Source organism: Acartia tonsa, chromosome 5 (genome assembly GCF_053477335.1).
Source record: "Acartia tonsa isolate MP-2025a chromosome 5, ASM5347733v1, whole genome shotgun sequence".
Taxonomy (NCBI): Eukaryota; Metazoa; Arthropoda; class Copepoda; order Calanoida; family Acartiidae; genus Acartia; species Acartia tonsa.
This window is the reverse complement of record NC_137264.1, coordinates 28,531,265-28,554,301: the sequence shown is the minus strand read 5'-3', so window position 1 is coordinate 28,554,301 and position 23,037 is coordinate 28,531,265. Positions and strand designations below refer to the sequence as shown.

At 31.1% G+C, this 23,037-nt stretch overlaps 1 protein-coding gene across 1 annotated transcript; it reads right to left on the bottom strand.

The window, feature by feature from the left end:
* Window positions 1–140: 140 nt before the first annotated feature.
* On the bottom strand, window positions 141–20,816 carry LOC145320083 (serine/threonine-protein kinase Nek1-like). Its single transcript, XM_080162525.1, has 16 exons — window positions 20,699–20,816; window positions 20,410–20,492; window positions 18,215–18,293; window positions 15,478–15,529; window positions 15,093–15,142; window positions 14,611–14,672; window positions 14,132–14,198; window positions 11,516–11,595; window positions 10,733–10,788; window positions 9,908–9,951; window positions 7,618–7,682; window positions 6,693–6,776; window positions 5,387–5,436; window positions 2,189–2,267; window positions 1,788–1,905; window positions 141–152 (listed from the first exon to the last, which is right to left on the bottom strand). Exons 1-16 carry the CDS (start codon window positions 20,732–20,734, stop codon window positions 141–143), a joined length of 1,017 nt encoding a protein of 338 aa, XP_080018651.1. The 5' UTR covers window positions 20,735–20,816.
* Window positions 20,817–23,037: the final 2,221 nt, after the last annotated feature.

The following is a 23,037-nucleotide window of genomic DNA, read 5'->3' as shown; positions in this document are numbered from 1 at the left end:
ATCAATTGATTGAATTGAAAAGAGCAAATTCTTTTTTCTTTTGGGCTTCACACAACCAGTAGAAAAAGCCCCTCTCCCCTTTCTTAAATTGAATAATCAATAGAAGTGGGATATTTTTAGGATAGTTGACTCTCCCAAAATTAGATTTTTACCTAAAAAATAATACTAAATTGATCCAGAGTTTACAGGGACCATTAGGTTCAAACAAACTTATTATACATAAAATAACATTTAAATAGCTAGATGTATGTCTAGTAAGATTTTGGCTGCCATTGGATTATGAGGTTAGGCCGTTAGGGGCGAAAGAGCAAAAGCAAACAACAAATAATCATACTGAACACTGTACTTTTGAGTGAAAACTTTCCTAATATAATTCTCACATTATTTTTTATAATGTCTGGTAAAGTTTTTCAGACTTCCCATTTTACATCACAAAAAAAGAATAAAAAGGTACATTTCCCCCCCTCTCCCCTAAAAAAACAATTATAACTTCCACCTATATTGAGATATTTGATGGGGGATCATGAAACTTGGACGCCAATTTCATAGCATTTCAACGCCAAAATTCAAGATAAGTTAAGTTGTTGATATTCATTAATTGTTTTTATTTTCTGTTTGCTTAATTTGTTGAGTCACTATGTAAGTTGTTACCCTTGTTTGTAATACAATATAGCTCATTTATATAAAGAGACTATGGAAAGTTGCTGTTAACCCAGTTAGTTACATAATTTAACCATTTGTGGAAAAAAAAGTTTTATCAAACCTTATTTCATAACCCCATACTCGGAAATGGACATGTATTGGTAAAAATAAATAAAACATACTTTGCCCCCCTTCCCATTTTAGATGTTTAGTTAGACTTATCACCGAAGGATCTGACTGGTCAAATTACTCAATTTTTTGTGGGGGGATGGGGTGGCGGGCGGGAGTGGGAGGTAATTGAGTCCCTGGTCCAAACTTTTAAACTTAAATTCTCTGAATCTTTCACAATCAGAAAAAAAATAAAATATTTCCCAGATTTATAATCATTTGCTTGCACAAATTTTAGAGAAACCTTCGTCTTAAATTATAAATATTATATGTGATAATCCTTAGTTTTTCTATTCTTTAAGTCGTGTTTGTCAATTTTGTTGTATGTTGTTCTGTTTATCCTTTACCCGCTAATGCACTGTTTATGTTTATGTGTTAGTTTACATAAAAATGTGTTAGATTATATGTATACAACAACCTTCCTAAAATAGCAAGGACCCTTTAGCAGCATGGACCTGGCATAGTTTTAGTCAATTAAGAAACTTCAAATTTCACTTTACCGGCAACCAGCTGATTTTCAGAGAACCTATATAAAATCGCTTAACATGAGAATGGGGATAGAATTTTTTTTCCTGTGTTGATTTCTCTTACTAAAATTATTCTGTGTAATATCAGTCCTGTGGTTAGCTTTAGTGAATTTTGATTAGCTAGTTGAGTGTTCAAACGTTTCAACTACTAATTTTAAATTATATAAGGGGTAATTTTGTTGTATCAATATTAAGGATGTACATAGATTAATCGGTCATTGTCTTATCTCTTTAAATCACTTCAAAAATCACTCTCTGGTAGAGTATGATTTTAGTAGATAGGGGAAAGCTGTTTTAATATTATTTTGTGTTGGTCTTTTTTCCAAAATTTTAAGCTGCAATAGGCAGAAACATTTACAAACACTGTATAAGATGTGCATGTTGACATCAGAAGGGTAAATATATTTTTGCTAGCGGAAAGAAAATAAGAATTTTATCCTGTTTGTTTACAAAGGAGATTTTGATGATAATTTTGAGCATATTCCTTTGATATTTATTGTCTGGTCTCTCCTGCATGGAGGATTTAGCTCCGCGCCTTGGCTTCAGATCATAAACTCGTTCTTGTTCACTAAAATTTTGTTCACAAATTAATCAAGAATAACATCCCTCATAAGTAAGGTAACTACTTACTAAATAGAGTAACTGCAATGGATATAGAACACGTAGAAATTGGATATAGAATATTTCTTCCAGCTGGCTAATATATCGATACTCTCAGCCCCCATCCCCCATTATGACCTTATCCTGTCTTCTTCCTTAACCATGGCGGAACATATTGACCAATAACTGAGGATTATAAAACCTAACTGACGACACATTACCCTACTACAATATCCACGTATTCTATTTACCTATATGCACAAGATTTGGGTCTACGAGTATTAGAGCTTGTCTTTTTCTTCTTTTTCTTTTTACTTTTTCTTTCTGAATCTACTAAATGAAAATTTGCATCAAAATATTAAAAACTCTCACAATTTTAATCAGATAGTTTGTTCTAGGGTAGTACAATAACTTTTTTTTTGGTAGATGCATACATGTGGATGGATAAGCAAATCTAATGGTTAATACTAAGTGAACTTAAATCATATCAGATATCAGTGATCAAGAGGGTATAGTTTTTTAGGAATTTTTTATTGGTCAAACTAAGTTTAAAGGCTTTTCATTAAGGTTGGGACACCTCCCACCCCTAACAAATTATGCTGTTGTAAGAAGTACAAAATAGAGGCTAATGGCAAAAAAAATTCTGAAATCTAAAGTTCCTGAAAGAATCCTACCTATAGTTTATCTTTCATCCCTGTTTATTTAATTCGTAATTTTCAATTGACCCTATTTTAACAGATATATTATATACTCTTACATAACTAAAAATCTGGCTGCTATATAATGCAATAAAGGATTATCTAGAGATTTCTGGTTTGCATTCATTTCCGCACATGTTGAATATTATCAGCTAATCAGAACCGCATATTATCACTGTAATATCATCGCAAATTGGATTATCATTTTTTAGTTCACTCTCATTATTAAACAAAAACCTTTTCTTGTTTTTCCCTGCTGATTCTCTTTGAAAAAAGCAACACTATGCAGACATGAAAATTTGGTGTAAAGAATGAACACAAACATTTTCTAATCATTCATTTTTTTTACAGAAATGTACAGGAAAGTTATGGATATTGAGAAACTATATTTTCTCCTATATACATAATTTTCATTCACAACTTTGAAAATATCACTATATAGTATAATATCCCTACATAAAAATAACAGAATCTGTGTCTGTCTCTAGCGAAGGATCCCGCTAACCGCTGATCCGATTTGGTTATGGTTCTCCTTTACAGGTTAGCTTATATTAGATCCAGGAAAGTTTTATAAATATAGTTTGTGTATATATAACAAGGATAAAGAAATCAACAAAAGCAAAGTCTAAGAAATCAAACAAGACATAACTATAGATACTATGTTACATACAATGCCCAATCGTTCCAGGATTCAATATTTGTAAAGGTTAAGAGAACAACTGTTAAAGGAAGATTTAATAAAATTTTTGGTGTGTACCGCTATCATAATAAAATTATATGGGCTTTTTAGTGCTGTCACTCAAACTTTAAAAAAATTATTTCGTTGCCACATCCCCTGAAAATTAAAAATAAAATACGATTGAAAATTTAAAAAAAGGTAGTATATAGTAAATCAACAAATCATTGAATTTAATTCCCTTTTGCTTTTTTCATTTTATTCAATTTGTTCCTGATTCAAATTTAAAGTTAACATGAAGTCAAAAGTAACAAAGCTTCTCCATAATGCATAATGTCTGTACGCCAGACCGAAACAAATGAATAATGTGTAATTTACTTAGCTGTTATTCAAGATATAATCCATTATTCTTATTTGGCGTCATTCTGGATACTTAAGTTTTTAAATGTATCTTCTTTTGTATGGGCACTATAAATAGCTTCGACTTTTAAAGAATATTTTATTATGTTACAAAATAAAATGTAATTATAGTCTCCTTGTCATTTAATATCTTACTTTGTTTGTGTAGTTTTTGTAACCTTATTTTATTTCTGTGCTTCGTTTTGTTTAGATGTTATTATACTTGATTTTTTATTCATTTAAATTCTAGAATAAAAAGGATCAATTACGAAAGAACCACTTACTCAATTTTTTAAAGTGTAGATTTAAACAGTCTATGATATTCAATTTAAATGTTTTCTATAATTTGGAAAGATTCATACGTCAGTCCATCTTTAAAGAATAGGTCCTATTCATTATTTAGATATGTTAGAATTGTCTTGTCGATTTCAAACTGTGCACGATGATTCCTGTTGCAGTTGGGTACTATTTAGAAAGGGAAGTAACTCTATAATCACTAATAAGAAGGAATTGGCTGTATAATTTGTTAAGCTTCGCTTTTATGAATGTTGTCATTCTTATTTCTTTGATGTCAAACATTTAAGATCTGATTACATTTTCAGTAAAGCTACTTTGAAAGTAAACCCTTACAATGTAAATTAAAGATACCTAGTATTTAACGTGTTATTTGTAAATCCTATACATAAAGAAGAAAGGAATTTTTGGTTGTCCATTAAGACCTTGCTAACCACTTAAGTTCTATAATTTAGATAGGCTTCACATAGGGACACAACCCAATCTGTCCCGATTTCGTATCACTTTTGAAAAGTGCGATTCCTGTGACGTTATATAAAAAGGGAAGGGGGGAAGAAAATCTCTTCCCTTTTCTCCCATCTCTTTTGAAGAGATTTTCTTCCCCCCTTCCCTTTTTCTTTCCCGAAACGTATATGACGTAACTGGAATCGCACTTTTTAAAGTGATACAAAATCGGGACAGATTGGGTTGTGTCCACATAGGTCCTGGCGTGGTTTTGGGATATAATACTGTTGTAGATGCTATGGGTGCAGGTCTAACCTCAACTCTCCTAACCTAACCATACATAGTATTTATCTATAAGTAGAACGATGTCTGTCCGTCCGTCTGAAGCTTAAGATCTCACTGAACCACTGAACCGAATGGATTATACTCTTCAGAGAATATACCTACTGGTCCTGTGGTGATTTTAGGATATTTTTTTTGACACATCCAACCCCCCCCCCAAAAAAAAAAAAAAAAAAAAAATCTCCCAACGCCCCTAGAGACTAGGGATGAAACCGCCAGTAGAATTATAAGGGAATTGCTATATATGATTATAAGTATTGAAAAAAAGGGTAAAGTAACTTTTTTTTTAAAAGCTAGCGGGTTTTCCGCCTTCTTCTTGCTCCCCTATGAGCAAAAATTGCTATTTTTTATATCTTAACTAGTTTAGATACATGTTTATCTATCTGTCTGTTTATGCGATGCTTAAAATCTCTACAACAGACGTATAAAAAAATAATTTCTTTTAGACTTTCTAGCTTAATTTTACTAGATTCTGTTATTAGGTAAAATGCTTTTTATAAATATAAGATTTATTTATACTTTTGTTGAACAATTTCTACTAAAAATTTGCCAGAAATGTATTTTACTCCCGGTTTTCAATTGTAAATGAAACAAACCTGACTCCTGACAATCTCCACTATTCAAGTTTTTCTGTATAAATCCTTTCCTGTAACAGTTAAATAATCAAAATATATTCCTTTTGTCACAGTCCAAATTAATTTAAAAGGTATTGTCATGTTACAATGTCAGTGTTATGATATTATTATATAGCTCACATGATTTTAATTCTTTTCATTTAAAAAATTAAGCTAAAGAATTGAAAAATAACAACCTTTTTAAGCAGTGCTGTAATCCTTATATAAAGGTAGCAGGATGTCTCGGCGTGTACCGAAGGTTATAGCCAACCGCTGGACTAGGGGAGGGTTGTGGTAGCCTCTCCCAAATTATTTCTAAACCTTCCCAGGACCTACTCTGTACAGGATAACCATATCGGTTCAACAGTTAGCCAGCAGATCCTTTGGTACAGACAGACATACAGACAAAGATCCTGTTACTATATTATTAGGATATTCACTAAATTTCAAGAAGGTTTATTAGACCCTACCCCAAAAATCGGAATAAAAGGAGTGTAATTCAAATGAATGAAATAATAAATTAAAAAGAAAATTTATGTTTTCTTACAAACTTTTACTTTAAAGTTTTACTAATAACTAACCAAGGATACAGTGATTATCAAATGGAAGTTAAATCGTTCATTCCCCCAATAATCTAAATTAACATAAAAAAAAGAATGATTGGAGTAAAGATTAAGATTGGCCCTCAATTTATCCATAAGAATACTAGGGAGGGAGAAGACATTGGACAATAGGGTGGGTCGATTTTGGACAATTTTTTCTGAGACCAAAGCGGGGATCTGCAAATGTTTTTTATGAGTATAATACACCTCTGGATGATTTAAAATTTATCCTAAGTCTTAAATTTAACCGCTGACGACCAGCCATTCAATTGTATAGCTATTTGTCAATGGGTGTCAAAAAGTTATTGAATCAGAACTATGGCTTCATTCAGAACTAGGAGTGTTCCTACTTTTCAACCTATAATTCTGATAAACGGAAGAAGTAACTTTTTTTTCATCATCGAATATGTGTATCTTTTTATTCCTTAAGATCCATGGAGAATACTTTTAAAATTGCAACTGTAGGGTTTTTATTAAGTTTGCAGCGCAGATTCTTAAAAAATGGATCACATAATGCATTGAAGAAAAAAAGAGCATAAGGCCATTATAGGCTGAAGCACTATGCTTGTTTGTGAAGTTTCACAATAACCCTGTCAAAACTATTATCATTCTAAGGATATGCAATTTCAAGGGCTATGTCGACTTTATTAGTTGCTGCTACGCTTGTAATATAAAGCTGAACTTACCTTAGTATAGAGGATAATGAAGGTCTTTCTTTAGGATCTCTTTTTAGCATTGAGATTATCAAGTTTCTTATATCATAACTATATCTAGAAATACAATAGATGTGAATATCAAAATAATCTTGCTGAACATACATACATTGCTTTGCCATTCGATTATATTGTTTTATGTCAACTTAGACCATATTTGACAACAAGGATAATGACGTTCAATAGTGGCGAACTTTTCAACAAGAAATGCTAAACATATATAGACAGACAGAGAGAAAGATAAATCTTATGATAGTAAAAGTAAAGGTATAGGAGAATCGCATTGGTACATACAATCAATGTCATTGGTTGAAATTGTGTACATATTTTGTTACGAACGCATGTTTTTTTTTCATTTCATACATAGATAAAAGTCAGCAGTAAACAGTATATTTTCTTAGTAGAAAGCTTTGCGGAATTAGAATTAATTGCCCAAAACTTTCGTCTTCAATTTGAAAGCTTCAAACATAGGTGGATTCTTAATAAAAAAGTTAGGCTGGCTACTCGCTGGTGAGACAAAATTATTTTTAAGAAAAATCCTCCAAAATCAAATAAAAATTTTTACAAAAATTAAATAAAATCTCAAAAGGGTTATTAACATATGATTTTGTTTAATTTTTGTAGATTTTTGATGTGCTTTTGGATGATTTTTCACAAAAATAATTTTGCCTCACTATCGAGTAGCGAGTCTATCATTTTTTAAGAATCCACATCAGCTTGAGTCGAAAGTAAACAATACTTTTGTCTGCTAGAAATGTTCCTTCTTAGATTTGACGAAAAAAGGGTTCAGAATATGCTTCTATTCTTATATTTCTATTTATTTAGGATTGATTGAAAAGTCACAATTAGCGTTAAATAGTTCTTAAGAGATCTTAAGCTGTAATTTTGTAAAACTAACCTGGCAGGGACGGGTGGATAGGAACCACGGATTATCTTCAAAATAAGATTTTTCATACTGCCAGCCTTAATAAATGTACATATAAGTTAGATTTACAAAAAGTACTTTTGTAGGTCCGTTGGTCTGTATGCAACACTATCTATAACTATCTATCTATCTATCTATCTATCTATCTATCTATCTATCTATCTATCTATCTATCTATCTATCTATCTATCTATCTATCTATCTATCTATCTATCTATCTATCTATCTATCTATCTATCTATCTATCTATCTATCTATCTATCTATCTATCTATCTATCTATCTATCTATCTATCTATCTATCTATCTATCTATCTATCTATCTATCTATCTATCTATCTATCTATCTATCTATCTATCTATCTATCTATCTATCTATCTATCTATCTATCTATCTATCTATCTATCTATCTATCTATCTATCTATCTATCTATCTATCTATCTATCTATCTATCTATCTATCTATCTATCTATCTATCTATCTATCTATCTATCTATCTATCTATCTATCTATCTATCTATCTATCTATCTATCTGAATATCTATCTATCTATATATATACAGTATGACCCTCGAAAAAGTATTTTTAAGCATCTGCAGCCCTTATTTCTCAATGAATTATTAAAAAATACATATGTCCTTGTTCTCCATAGTATTCCACGTAAGTAGATATAAAAATATTTTTTTTTACCTCCATTAACACCGGAGATTTTTAGAGCTAAAGTTTTGAAAAAGTGACTGAGAAAAAGAATTTATTTTGTTTCTCTTATTTTTTGGATGGTTAAATTATGTTTTTCTGGCAACTGAATAATGAGACACAAAGAAAAACAAGTTAACTAAATATTTCTTTTTTATTCCACCAAAAAATATAAATTTTTAATGGCAAAAAATACTACTGAATGAATTGATTATTTGCAAATTTTAGGTTATTTATTAACCCTTATTTATAGAAAAGGATTAATTATGATCAATTATTTAATAGGGGGTAAATTAAGCTTTTTAGACTAAAAAATCATTATTGTCTCAACCATGACACTTTGGTTGAGTTTGACTTCCAAATTAGCGGGAAGTTCTCGAGATCTGTTGGCGAACATACAAACCCCCAATACCAGGAACCATCAAGTTTCAACAGCAGGTTTGAATATAGATTTATTGATGAAATTATTTCAAAGTCCTGAAATTACAAAATCAATTAGTTCATAATTCCAGTTATTTATAACCACGTAATCTTAATTGCTTTTTAAAATCATTTTTATCTACGGTTAAGAATCTTTGGAAACTTTGGCTTTAAAGGAAAATTATTTGGTTTAATAAATCATTGTTAAATGCAAAAATAAAGGCACATAAAAATTACTAAAACATATATTAATCATAATTAAGTTTCATGCTTAGCTGGCTAAAGCCTTTTTAAAACTACATATAATCGTCCTATACACCATTCTTCCTAATAAAATTAACAAATTCTACCTGAAGTTCTTATGGTTTCAAATCCCTGATATACTAGGGTCGTTCACACACTATGAGACCAATGATAGGCCCAATTTTGTTCTCCGAAATCTTCACACACTCATATCTCATTCAAAAGTAACGAACGTGCGCATCAAAATATACAAACAATCCATGCCGCGCCACATTATGAAAGGAAAGCCAACAAAGACGACATTTGCGCTTAGTTTTAGGATAATGATAAGGAATTAATTTCGACCTTGATAAACACAAAGCTTCCTCGAAAAGAGGTTAAGACAATTATGTTTTATTTTTATTTTCTTTATAACTTTTTTGTTATTAAAGTTAGGATTGTGAAACAAAAACAATTTTCCTGCTATATTCAAAGAGATTTATTTGGTTTTTTAATCTTAAACAATTTTGCCTAATAAGTAAGTTTTCCAAAATATCATTAAACTAAAAAGACTCAAAAAATATGTGTAAAAAAATGCTTTTTACTCAAAAACTAAATTTTTTATTTCATTTTTGTATAAAGTTTCTGCTAGTAACAAAAATAAAAGGATTTCTAGCTTAATTTTGCTAAAAAAGTCGTTTCATGTAAAAAGTTACTTTTTCCTCAGTCACTTTTTCAAAACTTTAGCACTAAAAATCTCCGGTGTTAATGGAGGTAAAAAAAATATTTTTATATCTACTTACGTGGAATACTATAGAGAACAAGGACATTTGCATTTTTTAATAATTCATTGAGAAATAAGGGCTGCAGATGCTTAAAAATACTTTTTCGAGGGTCATACTGTATATCTATCTATCTATCTACCTGAAAAGCATGTTTTAAGGTTGTCATCTCATACAAAACACATCCTGAACAAAAGACGACCAATCAAAACTTTAAATATTACTTGTTAGATATTTGGGCTTTTTTTCCAAGGCCTGGCCAGGTACAAGAAATATTTGATCTTGGGAAGAAAACGAAGTAGCTGGTTTCGTCGTATTTTTAGAGTACCTTTTCCCCTATTTCCAGCACCTGAAGGGGGGCTTCTTACCCTGCTGGGCAAGTTTTAACATTTACCTAATCTAAAATATCCTATCAAAAGTTACCACAAAACCCGCTACTTCGTTTTCTTTCCATAATCCGAAATAATTACTTAAAATTTTTATTTAAACAACAAAATAAATCAACATTCAAATATAAGACTCATTATTTCACTGAATGAATTTGTTAAAGACAAAACTTTTCTTTTGTTTCTGTTAAAACAATTAAAACTATATTTTCATATTTGCTAAAAAGTTTAAAATAAACTCATTTTATTGAATAAAATGACGTTTATTGAATTGTGTCATACTGTAATCAAAAGAAAAATTTCTACTTTGAGATCTCTAAAAAGCATATTTTCGTACCCAAGGACGTCCGATTTGAAGAGGGGGGGGGGGGGGGGGGGTCCTCCTAATACCACTCCAAAATTATAAAAACAGTAGGTATGGTAAATTTTTCCAACCCAAAACAAGTTGACCAAGAGGATAAAGTTTTACAAATAGAATTTAAAGGATTGGTTTTCTCTCCCCCCCCCCCCCCCATCTCATTTTTTATAGAAAATGTAGGTGGTTATCTCCCCTTGAAAACCCTAATGTCTAAGTTTCTTACCTAAAGCCCAGATATCAGATTTATTGTTATACGGTTTGTTTTCACAAATCTCGGGACTAAAATTGAAAAAATGATAACATATTCGTTTTTATTTGAATACGTTTTTTTATCGATGATGTATTAGTTTACTAGCGGCTACGCCACTAGAGTCTTCAAGGGGTACCTTAAAGAAAGAAGGGAAGAGGAAGAATATGACCCACTACTATACCTTAAGTTTTGGTTTGAGTATAAAAAAAAAATGTATAGGGGCAATTTACTCCAGGTACAAAGTATAGCCATAAATAATATCGGGGGGGGGGGGGGTAAATGGAGAGGTCGTCAATTATACTAAATGTTGCCCCCCCAACGACAGCTAAAAACCACATATTGGTTTCGTGATTTGTTTCGAAAAAAATTCGTTATTGGTATGAGCTGAATTTTTGTCAATAACGATTTGAGGGTGGTGTAACAAAATACTTACAACATACAAAAAGGAACATTGAAAGAGGAATTAAGACCAACATAAATGACTGATACAGTAACTTTGCTTCGGTAAAATATTTAATCAAATTTTCATATTTTACTTAACATAAATTGTGATAATATTATGCTATAAATCTACGTAAGTAATAAAAACTAGAAAATATTAATATACGTTAAAATATTTGATAATAGAGTCGTAGCAGATAATCTTAAGATTTTTGTGGCATTTTTAATGTAAGATTTTGCTACGGTTAAAGATCAAAGATTATAAAAAAAATTGTACACAAAACTATTTATAAATAGGGTTTAAATAACGATTACCTAAAGTAATAGGGAGTGCCAATACACGTTCTGGCATAATCAGTTCCATCCAATATTCGAGCTATACCAAAATCTCCAAGCTAAAAGTAATCAAAATAAACATATTATGAACTTATGTAGCAGAGGAAATGCAAACCTTCTAATAATACAATATAATTGTATTAAACTTCATTTCACATTAAAAAAACAAGGATGACCATATTCATAAACGCGAAGCTTTAAAAATGGTTGGACCAACGAACATTAACACTTGCAGAGTGTCATAACTAAAAAAGCAGAATTTAGGTGTATAAGTGTAAACCAAAATCTAACCCTTAACAGTCGGGCCCCTTGAGGCACCTTAATCGGTCGGGGGGGTTCAGCGTTCAACGCCCACCCCCCCTCTATTATCTCAGTTATTATTAGAGCTAGGGCTAAATTTTTTGTGCAAGTCCCCTGTTTGATAATGAATTTCCGACCTTAAGTAAGTCAAAGTCAATTTTCGCTTCCTTCACCCTTTTATTTAACAACCTTTGTTTTTAGGTCCTATTTTACTTTAAAAATTCCAACGGCTGTAATTCTTATTTTTGAAGCTAGAAGAAATTTATTTTTGCAGAAAATGTTTATCTTTATGTAAATTTAGTATTAGAAATATCAAAATATAAATTTCAGCGGCCGCATCTGTACTTGGCAGCTGCCAGCCGCCGCAGTAGGCGGTCGGCAGGAAAACGGCGGCAGATCTTTATGAAATTTTAATACGTTATGTAGACTCATAAGAAAATTTTAAAGCTTAAGTTTAAAATTTGAAGTCAAAAATTGCAACCAGAGTAGCCTTTTAAAGATTTCTGGAGACCTGGAGGATCAGGACCTGCATGTTCATACCTGGAACCTGAAATTGACCTGAACACCTCTATTTTATATGAGGATGTACTACTAGAGGATATTTTAGTATTTTGGTAGGATAAAATGCTTTGTTTAAGTCAAAAATATATTTTTGCTCTTTACCTGGATGACCCTGCCAGGTTTGCTGGCATCCTGTGCCCGCCAGGATGGAGATATTAAAAAAATTCCAACTCTTAGTTATGTGTCATATCCATACTAAAAAGTCACGCAATTTGGGCTCTTTATCTTTCACACACAGAAAATGAGATAGAAAACACTGGAAAACCCAGACTATTAACGGTTAAGTTTTATTTTTGCAAAATTGCTTAATGTATACAGGATACTGTATATAGGACTTGATTATAAAGAAGCTTCGCTTATAAAATTGTACTATGGTGTCCTAATAATCAGTATTCCAAAAATCAGATGAATGGGATAATTATATCACATGAAAAATGTTGTCAAAAAGTAAAAATCAATATGTTCAAATTAAAGTACAGAATTTTGGTAACGACTATAGAGTGACTAAGCTTTCCAAATTGTACCTTACTATTATAAATATCATCATGCAAAGTTTTAAATTAAAAGAACAATTCTAAAATGTCAAATTAACGAAAAGAGCTAACTGTTACGGACAGACGTACGGACGGACTGACTGACCCTAATTATAGAAAAGTTTTGATTTTAAAAACACAAAACACATATACAGACCACTGATAGATAATCTGCAAAAATAATACTAAATTATTTTCTCCAAAGAAAAAGTTTGACAAAGTTACTTTTAGGAAATTAAAAGGAAATTATAAAATATTTTTAAAAGCTTTTCTCGTATTCATTCGAATCCGGTGGATAGGAACCGGTTCTCATCCATACGAAAAAACTATGTCTAGCATCGTATTATATCCAGTTTTCTACGAATATAGAAATGTACAATCATAAGATTAAAACTAGTTTTTTTAGCCGGTGCCTTCGGCACCACGCGCCTAAAAAAACTAGTTTTAATCTTATAATTGTACATTCTATATCCGCGGAAAACCGTTTATAATACGATACGAGAAATAACTATTCTATAATTAGGGTCGATCCGTCCGTCCGTCAGTTTGTCAGTCCGTAACGAATAGCTCTTTTCGTTAATTTAGGCCTGTAAGAATTGTCCTATCGATTTTACATTGCATGGTAATTCCTGCAGAAGTTGGTTAGAATTTAGAAAGCGTAGCAACTCTATAATCGTTACCAGAATGTCCTTCCATTTTTAACATGTTAATTTTTAACCTTTTTTAACAGCAGAATTTTATATGATTTTTGGCATACTGATTTCTTGGACAACAAATTACATTGTTATAAGCGGAGCATCTCTCAAGTCCTGTAAATGTAAGTATGTCCTCAAACATTATCCTGTATTTAAGCAGTTTTTCAACAAATTTACCTAAAATTTTGTAACGACTTTTATAAATTTATAATCTGATTATTTAGTTCTGAAACTCTACAAGTGTTAATGTTCGTTTGTCCTACCGTTTCAGAGCTTCGATTTTTTGGATGTTGTCATCCTTTTTAAAAAAAAACTTTTTTCTGTAAAAAAAATATTTGAAATACGTATGTGTGCAACTTAATTGAAATAGATTCTAACTTTTCAACTTGACGATCTTCATGCACTATCAATAACGGACGAGCAACTTCTCCTTAATGTAGAAAATAAATTGTTTTAGATAACAAAGCTCAAAAAGTTTCGTTTCTAAAATCTTAACTAACACTCACCTTTACAACAGTATCATCATGGGTTAGGAATATATTCTGTGTCTTTATATCTCTGTGCAGTATATGCCTAAAAACAGCCAAGCTTCACATAGGTCCCGGGTGGATTTTAAAATATTATACTTCAAATTTAAGTCTTGGGATGGTTTGTCTACCCTTTCGAATGTAGAGTCATTTCATGCTAGCGGCGCAACTACTATCATTTAGAAGCAATATTTTCAATAAAAATACATATAGATCTTGTTAGATATATCATTTAAATTTACTAAATTATTTATAGAGATACTGCGATATTAAAAACAATTAAATCATAAATAGACAGATATATAGTAAGAATAACCTTTTTATAAAACTAATAGGATGTGTGTAAACACTATGAAGTTGCTACGTCTATACAATACAGTTATAAACAACTATTAAATGAATCAAAGGTTTAAAATTAAAAGGGATATTCTAACAAGTATGATTTTGCTTATAAATACCTGTTATGGATAAATTGTAGGGCAAGGCAAATTTGTCCAAAGAAATTCAGTATCTTTTCTTCCTAAAATAAATTAAATAATGATAACAAAGAACGATTTTGTTTATAACTAGCACAGCACAGTTTTAACCAATAACTAAATTCATTTGATAACACATATTTGGTAATTTCAGGTGATTTTTCGTCATTTTGGAGGACAACGATTCGTCGTAAAGACGACCTTTTTATCTGCCCCCCAAACATATATAATATTAGATTTCGCTTTTTGGCTATACCTTATTACTGAGAATAGCATCAGCTATCTCTCGGAAAACAGTAAACTGTTATGCAGTCAAGAAGGAGAAATCTTATTTAATATGTTAACGAGTTCATTATGTATTAAAAAAATATAAACAATATATCTCTATGTGTAAATATTCTGATCCTATTATTGTGTTTGTTTTGATTATATACCAGATGGTAGAGACGCGGCCGCTATAATACCTGAATAAAGGAACCTCTTCTTGCGTTGATATATGTATATAAATCTCCACCTATAACACAGACAGGTGAATTAACATTTTCCGTATTTTTAAAGAATACAATTCAAGTATCTCTGTCTGTCTTACCCAAAGGAACTCGCTAACCGCTGAACCAAAAGGTTCTCCTTTACAGTGTAGACTCTTACAGGTCTAAGGTCTTAAGGGTTATAGCTATTTTTGGAAAGGGTAACCCGTCGCTTGAGAAAAATGACCAACCCAATAAAAAATTTAAATGAACGAATATCGACTATTCCCCCCCGCCCACCCCCCTTTTAAGTACTCTAGGGGCGAAACCACTAGTTTTCAATATACTAATAAATCGAAGAATTATACATTTTATAACTAACCTGTACAATACTCCATTAAAATGTTGATATGACTGCTTGTATGGAATGAATCCTAATAGAAAATTTTGTATTAAGCTTATAGAACAAATTATCAAAAAAGCATTAATTTTAACAAATCAGGTAAATTTATTAATTTCATATCTAACGTGAAAATTTTAGAGGAGCTGTCCCATAACGTGTCAAAGAAAATTTATGAAACGTTTTTTATTCAGTATACCTAATTTATTAAGTCACTGATACATTGCTCTTATTATAGTTGCGGTACTTAAGGAAATTCCTCGTTTCCTTGTAAATCATGTTATGATGTTTTATGTTTATTGAGAATACCACGTAAAATATTAATATTCAATTATTTGTGTTTGTTCTAGGGATTCTTTTCAAAACAGCATATTTTAGGGCACAACAATAATAGGCAGGGGTAGGCTTTCAGAAAGATTGCTCCCCTCCCCCTTGTTTTTATTTCATTTTCAAAATAAGAGGTCGAGTTTCTGTGCTCGCTTGCATTTTACTGGTACAAACTTTTCTTTAAAAGGGTTATTCTTAATTTGACTTTTATTTGAAAATATACAGACAAAAAAATTATTTATTATGCATTAACGGCTGTGCCCCTAGCATATAGGGAATATATATATACAAAGGTGTATGGAAGTGTACAAAAAAAACCCATCCCAGGAGCATCCCTATAAATAAGATCTCAATCTCTTTAGTAATTATTGAAATCATAAGTCACAGATAATATTTATTTATCGCATCGTATTATAAACAACTTTCCGCAGATATAAAACTGATTTTAATATAAATATTTTAGTATTTAGTCATAGACGTCCAAGGGGGGGGGGGGGGCGGGTAAACAAAAATAAAAAATCTCTAACAAAATAAATTTTTGGCGAGCTTCGCGCGCATTTTTAATACTAAATATTTAATAAAATTTAAATTACCCCCCCAAAAAATTTTACCCCGGGGGTAAATTTTGGGAGGGGTAAACAAAATTTACCCCTGCCAACAGATTTCACGGGGGGATAATTATTTTTTAAAAAAAAGCTTGGACGCCCCTGTATTTAGTATAATATTTTCATATTCTTAGGAAAATGGATATCATACGATACCCAGCATATAAGGATGAGGTTTTGTTTCAATAGAAAAGTTGCATTGACATGGCTTTTAATTTTCAATAACTCATTTTGTGACATATTTAAAGAAAATGACATTTCGATAAGGCCTTAATTGTTTTTTATTTGCCATCATTTTTGTAATAAAAAGAAATAACAAATTAATGCCTGATTAAATGGAAAAATTAAGGTCGTTTCAATATGGCTAAATCTTTTTTTACCCCTTTTTAGTATATTTTAAAGAATTACATATTAATGTCTCACTATATGAAAAAAATAATAAAAAAGTACGTCATTAAGGACATATTAATGCAACATGTTTCTTAAAATAATGCGATAAAAGTAGATGCTGGGTATGATACATGATTTTTCAGTGTGGCTGAGAACCATTTATAATCCAGCAGATAATAAGCGGTTTCGAAACAATTCTGGAAAAACCTTTACTACTTTAAATAATAGAATGATTATTTGAATTGCTTTTACAATCTTTTATTAAAAATTATAGGAACACTCAATTACTTAGCTATCAACTGCAGGTATATATTGAATATTAATTATGAAATATAAATATAAATGAATATATGTTTACTGCTGAGAATGTGTATAATGTGTCAGGAAGTAAGGGAGGGGATAATGGGCAATTAATTCAATTTTAGAGTTCTAACTCAATATCTTCAAAACCAGATATATCTGGAAAATTCCAAAAATTTTAGATATAGCAATCTTTATTAGATTTGTATAATAAGAAATTATTAAACACTGAAAGAAAATTATTCAACATTAGGCTATCCTTCTTATTTTCCTGTGAATTGTATGTAATTTATCTGAAAGGTATGACCTTAGTACTGGCAGTTTCTTACAAAATAATACCATAAATGGGGTTTGTTTTCATATTTGACAAGGGGTTGATTAGAATGGACAGTTACAGAAGTATCACAGTAGAATTTATGGTTCATCCCTCCCATTCCCAGAAGAAAACTATTTTGTTTAAAAACCAAAATAAACTTGTTTTGGATTTTTTTCAAATAGTCTGCTAGTATTTGTATTGGTTAGGTCAGTAAGAGTCGTCTGCTTTGGGAATATTTGTTTTAGTGGCATTCTTTGCGCTGGTACCCAAAGTCTTAGAAATTTGCCAAAATAATAAAAGTTGCATGTGTTCTGGTACCCAAAGTCCAAGACTGTCAGAAATATGAATTTTAGATCTATTGTCCCCTCCCTTCAACCCTGATAATGTGTATAACTATGATTACTATAAATAAAGGAAAGAGAGATAAGGATGACAACATCCATTAGTTGGGAAAATTCAAATAAGGAGGACCAGTGTTTTGTGGATTGATGGACGGATAGATTATCAGCTGAAAATATAAATACTAAAACTGAGGTGGGTTTGACCTATTTTCCATGGGAGTGAAATTTTAAAAAAAGGACTTTTTTATTAATGATTTTTTAAATTCGTCTTTTCCATAACGTAATTTAAAGACTAACGGCCAGACGAACCTTTTTAATAATAGTGTTGCTTCGCTAATTGGAAAAACGAGTAATATATCTTTTTGTTTACAAACTAAATTCTCTGAACTTCTAAATACCTTATGATATAATATTGTACTGTATTAGAACTTTGTACTAACCTTATACTGTACAATATTGCTGTGTTTAAGCCTGGACAGAAGTTGGATTTCCTGTGTAACATTTTGTTTCTCCTCCACACTTCATATAAATAAATGTTTGTAAAAAAGATTAATTGGTTTATACTAAAAAAGATGGGTAAGATGTCTGTCTGTCCCAAAGATCCCAATATTCACTTACCTATTAATATTACTTTAACCAGGAAAGTTTTAAAAAGACCCACCATTTTTTAGGGGTAAGGGGGGGGGGGGGTGAGTTAACATTCCCAGAAGAAATACTCTCCAAGAAAAAAATACTCTCTACCTTAAAGATAAATTAGATTTATAATACAATTATCAATCTGGTTATGTAAAACTTTTCATTATTCTACACAATTTTAACATTATATATTACATAAAAAGTTGGTAAAATAATGGAAAAACATGGATACACAAATATACTATCTGAGTGTTGATACACAAATACACTACCTGAGTGTTGATACACACATATACTACCTGTGTGTTGATACACAAATATACTACCTGAGTGTTGATACACACATATACTACCTGTGTGTTGATACACAAATATACTACCTGAGTGTTGATACACAAATATACTACCTGTGTGTTGATACAAATATACTACCTGTGTGTTGATACACAAATATACTACCTGAGTGTTGATACACAAATATATTACGTGAGTGTTGATACACAAATATACTACCTGATTGTTGATACACAAATATACAACCTGTGTGTTGATACACAAATATACTACCTGTGTGTTGATACAAATATACTACCTGTGTGTTGATACACAAATATACTACCTGAGTGTTGATACACAAATATACTACCTGTGTGTTGATACAAATATACTACCTGTGTGTTGATACACAAATATACTACCTGAGTGTTGATACACAAATATATTACGTGAGTGTTGATACACAAATATACTACCTGATTGTTGATACACAAATATACTACCTGTGTGTTGATACACAAATATACTACCAGAGTGTTGATACACAAATATACTACCTGAGTGTTGATACAAATATACTACCTGTGTGTTGATACACAAATATACTACCTGTGTGTTGATACACAAATATACTACCTGAGTGTTGATACACAAATATACTACCTGTGTGTTGATACAAATATACTACCTGTGTGTTGATACACAAATATACTACCTGAGTGTTGATACACAAATATACTACCTGTGTGTTGATACAAATATACTACCTGTGTGTTGATACACAAATATACTACCTAAGTGTTGATACACAAATATATTACGTGAGTGTTGATACACAAATATACTACCTGAGTGTTGATACACAAATATATTACGTGAGTGTTGATACACAAATACACTACCTGATTGTTGATACACAAATATACTACCTGTGTGTTGATACACAAATATACTACCTGTGTGTTGATACACAAATATACTACCTGAGTGTTGACACAAATATACTACCTGTGTGTTGATACACTAATATACTACCTGAGTGTTGATACACACATATACTACCTGTGTGTTGATACACAAATATACTACCTGAGTGTTGATACACAAATATACTACCTGAGTGTTGATACACAAATATACTACCTGTGTGTTGATACACAAATATACTACCTGAGTGTTGACAAAAATATATTACGTGAGTGTTGATACACAAATATACTACCTGTGTGTTGATACACAAATATACTACCTGAGTGTTGATACACAAATATACTACCTGTGTGTTGATACAAAAATATACTACCTGTGTGTTGATACAAATATACTACCTGTGTGTTGATACACAAATATACTACCTGTGTGTTGATACACAAATATACTACCTGTGTGTTGATACACAAATATACTACCTAAGTGTTGACACAAATATATTACGTGAGTGTTGATACACAAATATACTACCTGAGTGTTGACACAAATATATTACGTGAGTGTTGATACACAAATATACTACCTGAGTGTTGATACACAAATATACTACCTAAGTGTTGACACAAATATATTACGTGAGTGTTGATACACAAATATACTACCTGAGTGTTGACACAAATATATTACGTGAGTGTTGATACACAAATATGCTACCTGAGTGTTGACACAAATATATTACGTGAGTGTTGATACACAAATATACTACCTGAGTGTTGATACACAAATATACTACCTGAGTGTTCTAAGATTAACTTGTTTAATGACCAGAAGTTCTCTGTCTCTGTTAGTCACTAGATAAACAACTCCAAAAGAACCCTACAAAATATTAGGGATACAGGGCTAAAACAATGGATGCTAATTCTATCTTTAAATTTTACTTTTGATAGAAATAGACAAAGTAAATTATAAAGTAGCTTTGCAATTATTTTTAACGCAACTTTTGGTAGAATGCATTGGCGGAAGGGCAGGTGTGTTTCTCTCTCTTTGATGAATATTCTAATTTGACTTTCCTTATTCATTACCTGGCCAATTTTTTCTATAATTTCAAATCCATCCATTTTGGTCTGAAAATTGTTTTAAGAGGCTGAAATTCACTATCTGTTTACACATTATGTTATACTAGCGATTGAAGCAATGGACTGTAGAGGCTTTTTATTCAAAAGAAAAAAAGACTTAAAACACTAAAAGGCTTAAATTAAGAAATAAGATAGCTTAATTTGTTGACAACAGAATGCTTACAAACTCTTCTTGACCAGCCAGGTATGGAGCAAAAAAATCTTATGAGTTTTATTAAAAACTTAGAAAGATTGGTTTTATAAACAGTGGTATACTTTTCAAAAGATATTTCCATGACTTTTCTATACTTATAAGGAAAACGCTCAAAAACAAGGATGACAAGATCCATAAAAGCGAAGCTCTAAAACGGCAGGACAAATGAACATTAACACTTGTAGAGCGCCATAACTGAATAATCAGAATATAAATGTATAAAATTAAAAACAAAATTTAATACAGGATAATGTTTAAGGACATTTTTAGGACTTGAGTATAGAGATGCTATGCTTATAACATTCTACTTTGTTGTCCTAGGAATCATTATTCCAAAAATCAGATCAATCGAATTATCGAATAATTCTATCATATAAAAATTAGTTGTTAAAAAAGTTAAAAATCAACATGTTTAAAATGGATGTACGGACATTCTGGTAACGATTATAGAGTTGCTACGCTTTCTAAATTGTACCTAACTACTACAGGAATCATCATGCAAAGTTTGAAATCGATAGGACAACTCTAACATGCCTAAATGAATTCTGAATTGATTGAGTTTTACAATTTAGATAAGATTCACATGGGCCCTAGAGCGCATTAAGGATTTTAAGTTTTGAAGTCTTTTTAGTAGCGAAGCTACTCTATAATTCACTATGTCCGTCCGTCCGTCCGTCAGTCCGTCAGTCCGTAACGCTATGGGGGAAATGGGATTTACTCAGCTCCTATAAAAGATAGAATGCTGAAATTTTTAACAACATTCCCATCATTAAGGAGCACAATTGACTATAAAACATCATTGGCGGTCGGACCGCTTTTTAGCAGGTTTTAGGCTATTTTTATATTTTTCACATTTTTCTCCATATCTTCAGTGTTTATGGTCCGATTTTCAAAAAATTTTTAGTTATAGATATCAAAATTAAATTTCCCGTCGTTTAAAGAAAACAACGATGAAGGCCAGACAGCCTTTTTAGCAGGTTTTAGGTTATTTTTATATTTTTCACATTTTTCTCCATATTTTCAGTGTTTATGGTCCGATTTTCAAAATTTTTTCAATTATTTATATCAAAATTAAATTTCCCGTCTTTTAAAGAAAACAACCATGATGGCCAGACTGCCTTTTTAGCAGGTTTTAGGCTATTTTTATATTTTTCACATTTTTCTCCATATCTTCAGTGTATATGGTCCGATTTTCCAAATTTTTTAAGTTAAGGATATAAAAATTTAATTTTCTGTCGTTTTAAGAAAACAACCATAGCGGCCAGATTGCCTTTTATCAGGTTTTTGGCTATTTTTTATGTTTTACATATTTTCTCATATCTTTGTTTTTTTTATCCAACTTTTTGGGGATATCAGGATCAAAATAATTTTCCCCATTGTTATGTGCATCTTTAATGTAATTTACTTTGACCATCATCATCATACAAAATAAAACAAGGTTTCGTGTTTATTTTATCCAATAAATCTATTCTTGATTATAATAAATACCCTTTAAATCTACTTGTACGTATTCCCATCTATGATTTTTGTTCTTCGCTTCTTATGGATGTTGTCATCCTTGTTTATATATTACCTGATAATTTAATAAATTGTGTATCGTATGCTCTGACTTCAGAAAAAAAAGAACAATCAAATTGATATCTGGTAAGTAATGGAAATTGATATTGTACATATTTTTTGTACAACTAAAAAACACGCACTAAAAATAAATAAAAATATATCTAAGAAATCATACACAATCTAAAATCCTCTTCTTAAACTCTTGCGGCTACGCCCCTAGAGGTCGCTAGACCCATAAGAAGCTGCACACAAAAATAGTGTTACTTTATTATGCTTACATAAAAGCGACAGGGTGTCTGTCTATTTGTAGCGATGGATCTCGCTAACCGCAAAACCAACATGGTACAATGATAAAATAAATATTCTTACAGGTCAATCAAGGGAAGGTTTATAAACATTTTGACATACAAAAATCAAATTGAAAGTGAAGGGTCGACTATTCATTTTATTCTAAGACTGTTAATATACGTATAAATAACACAGTCATTTGAGGCCTGTCAGCCTTTTCACTATTTAAGACGCCGGTCGCATA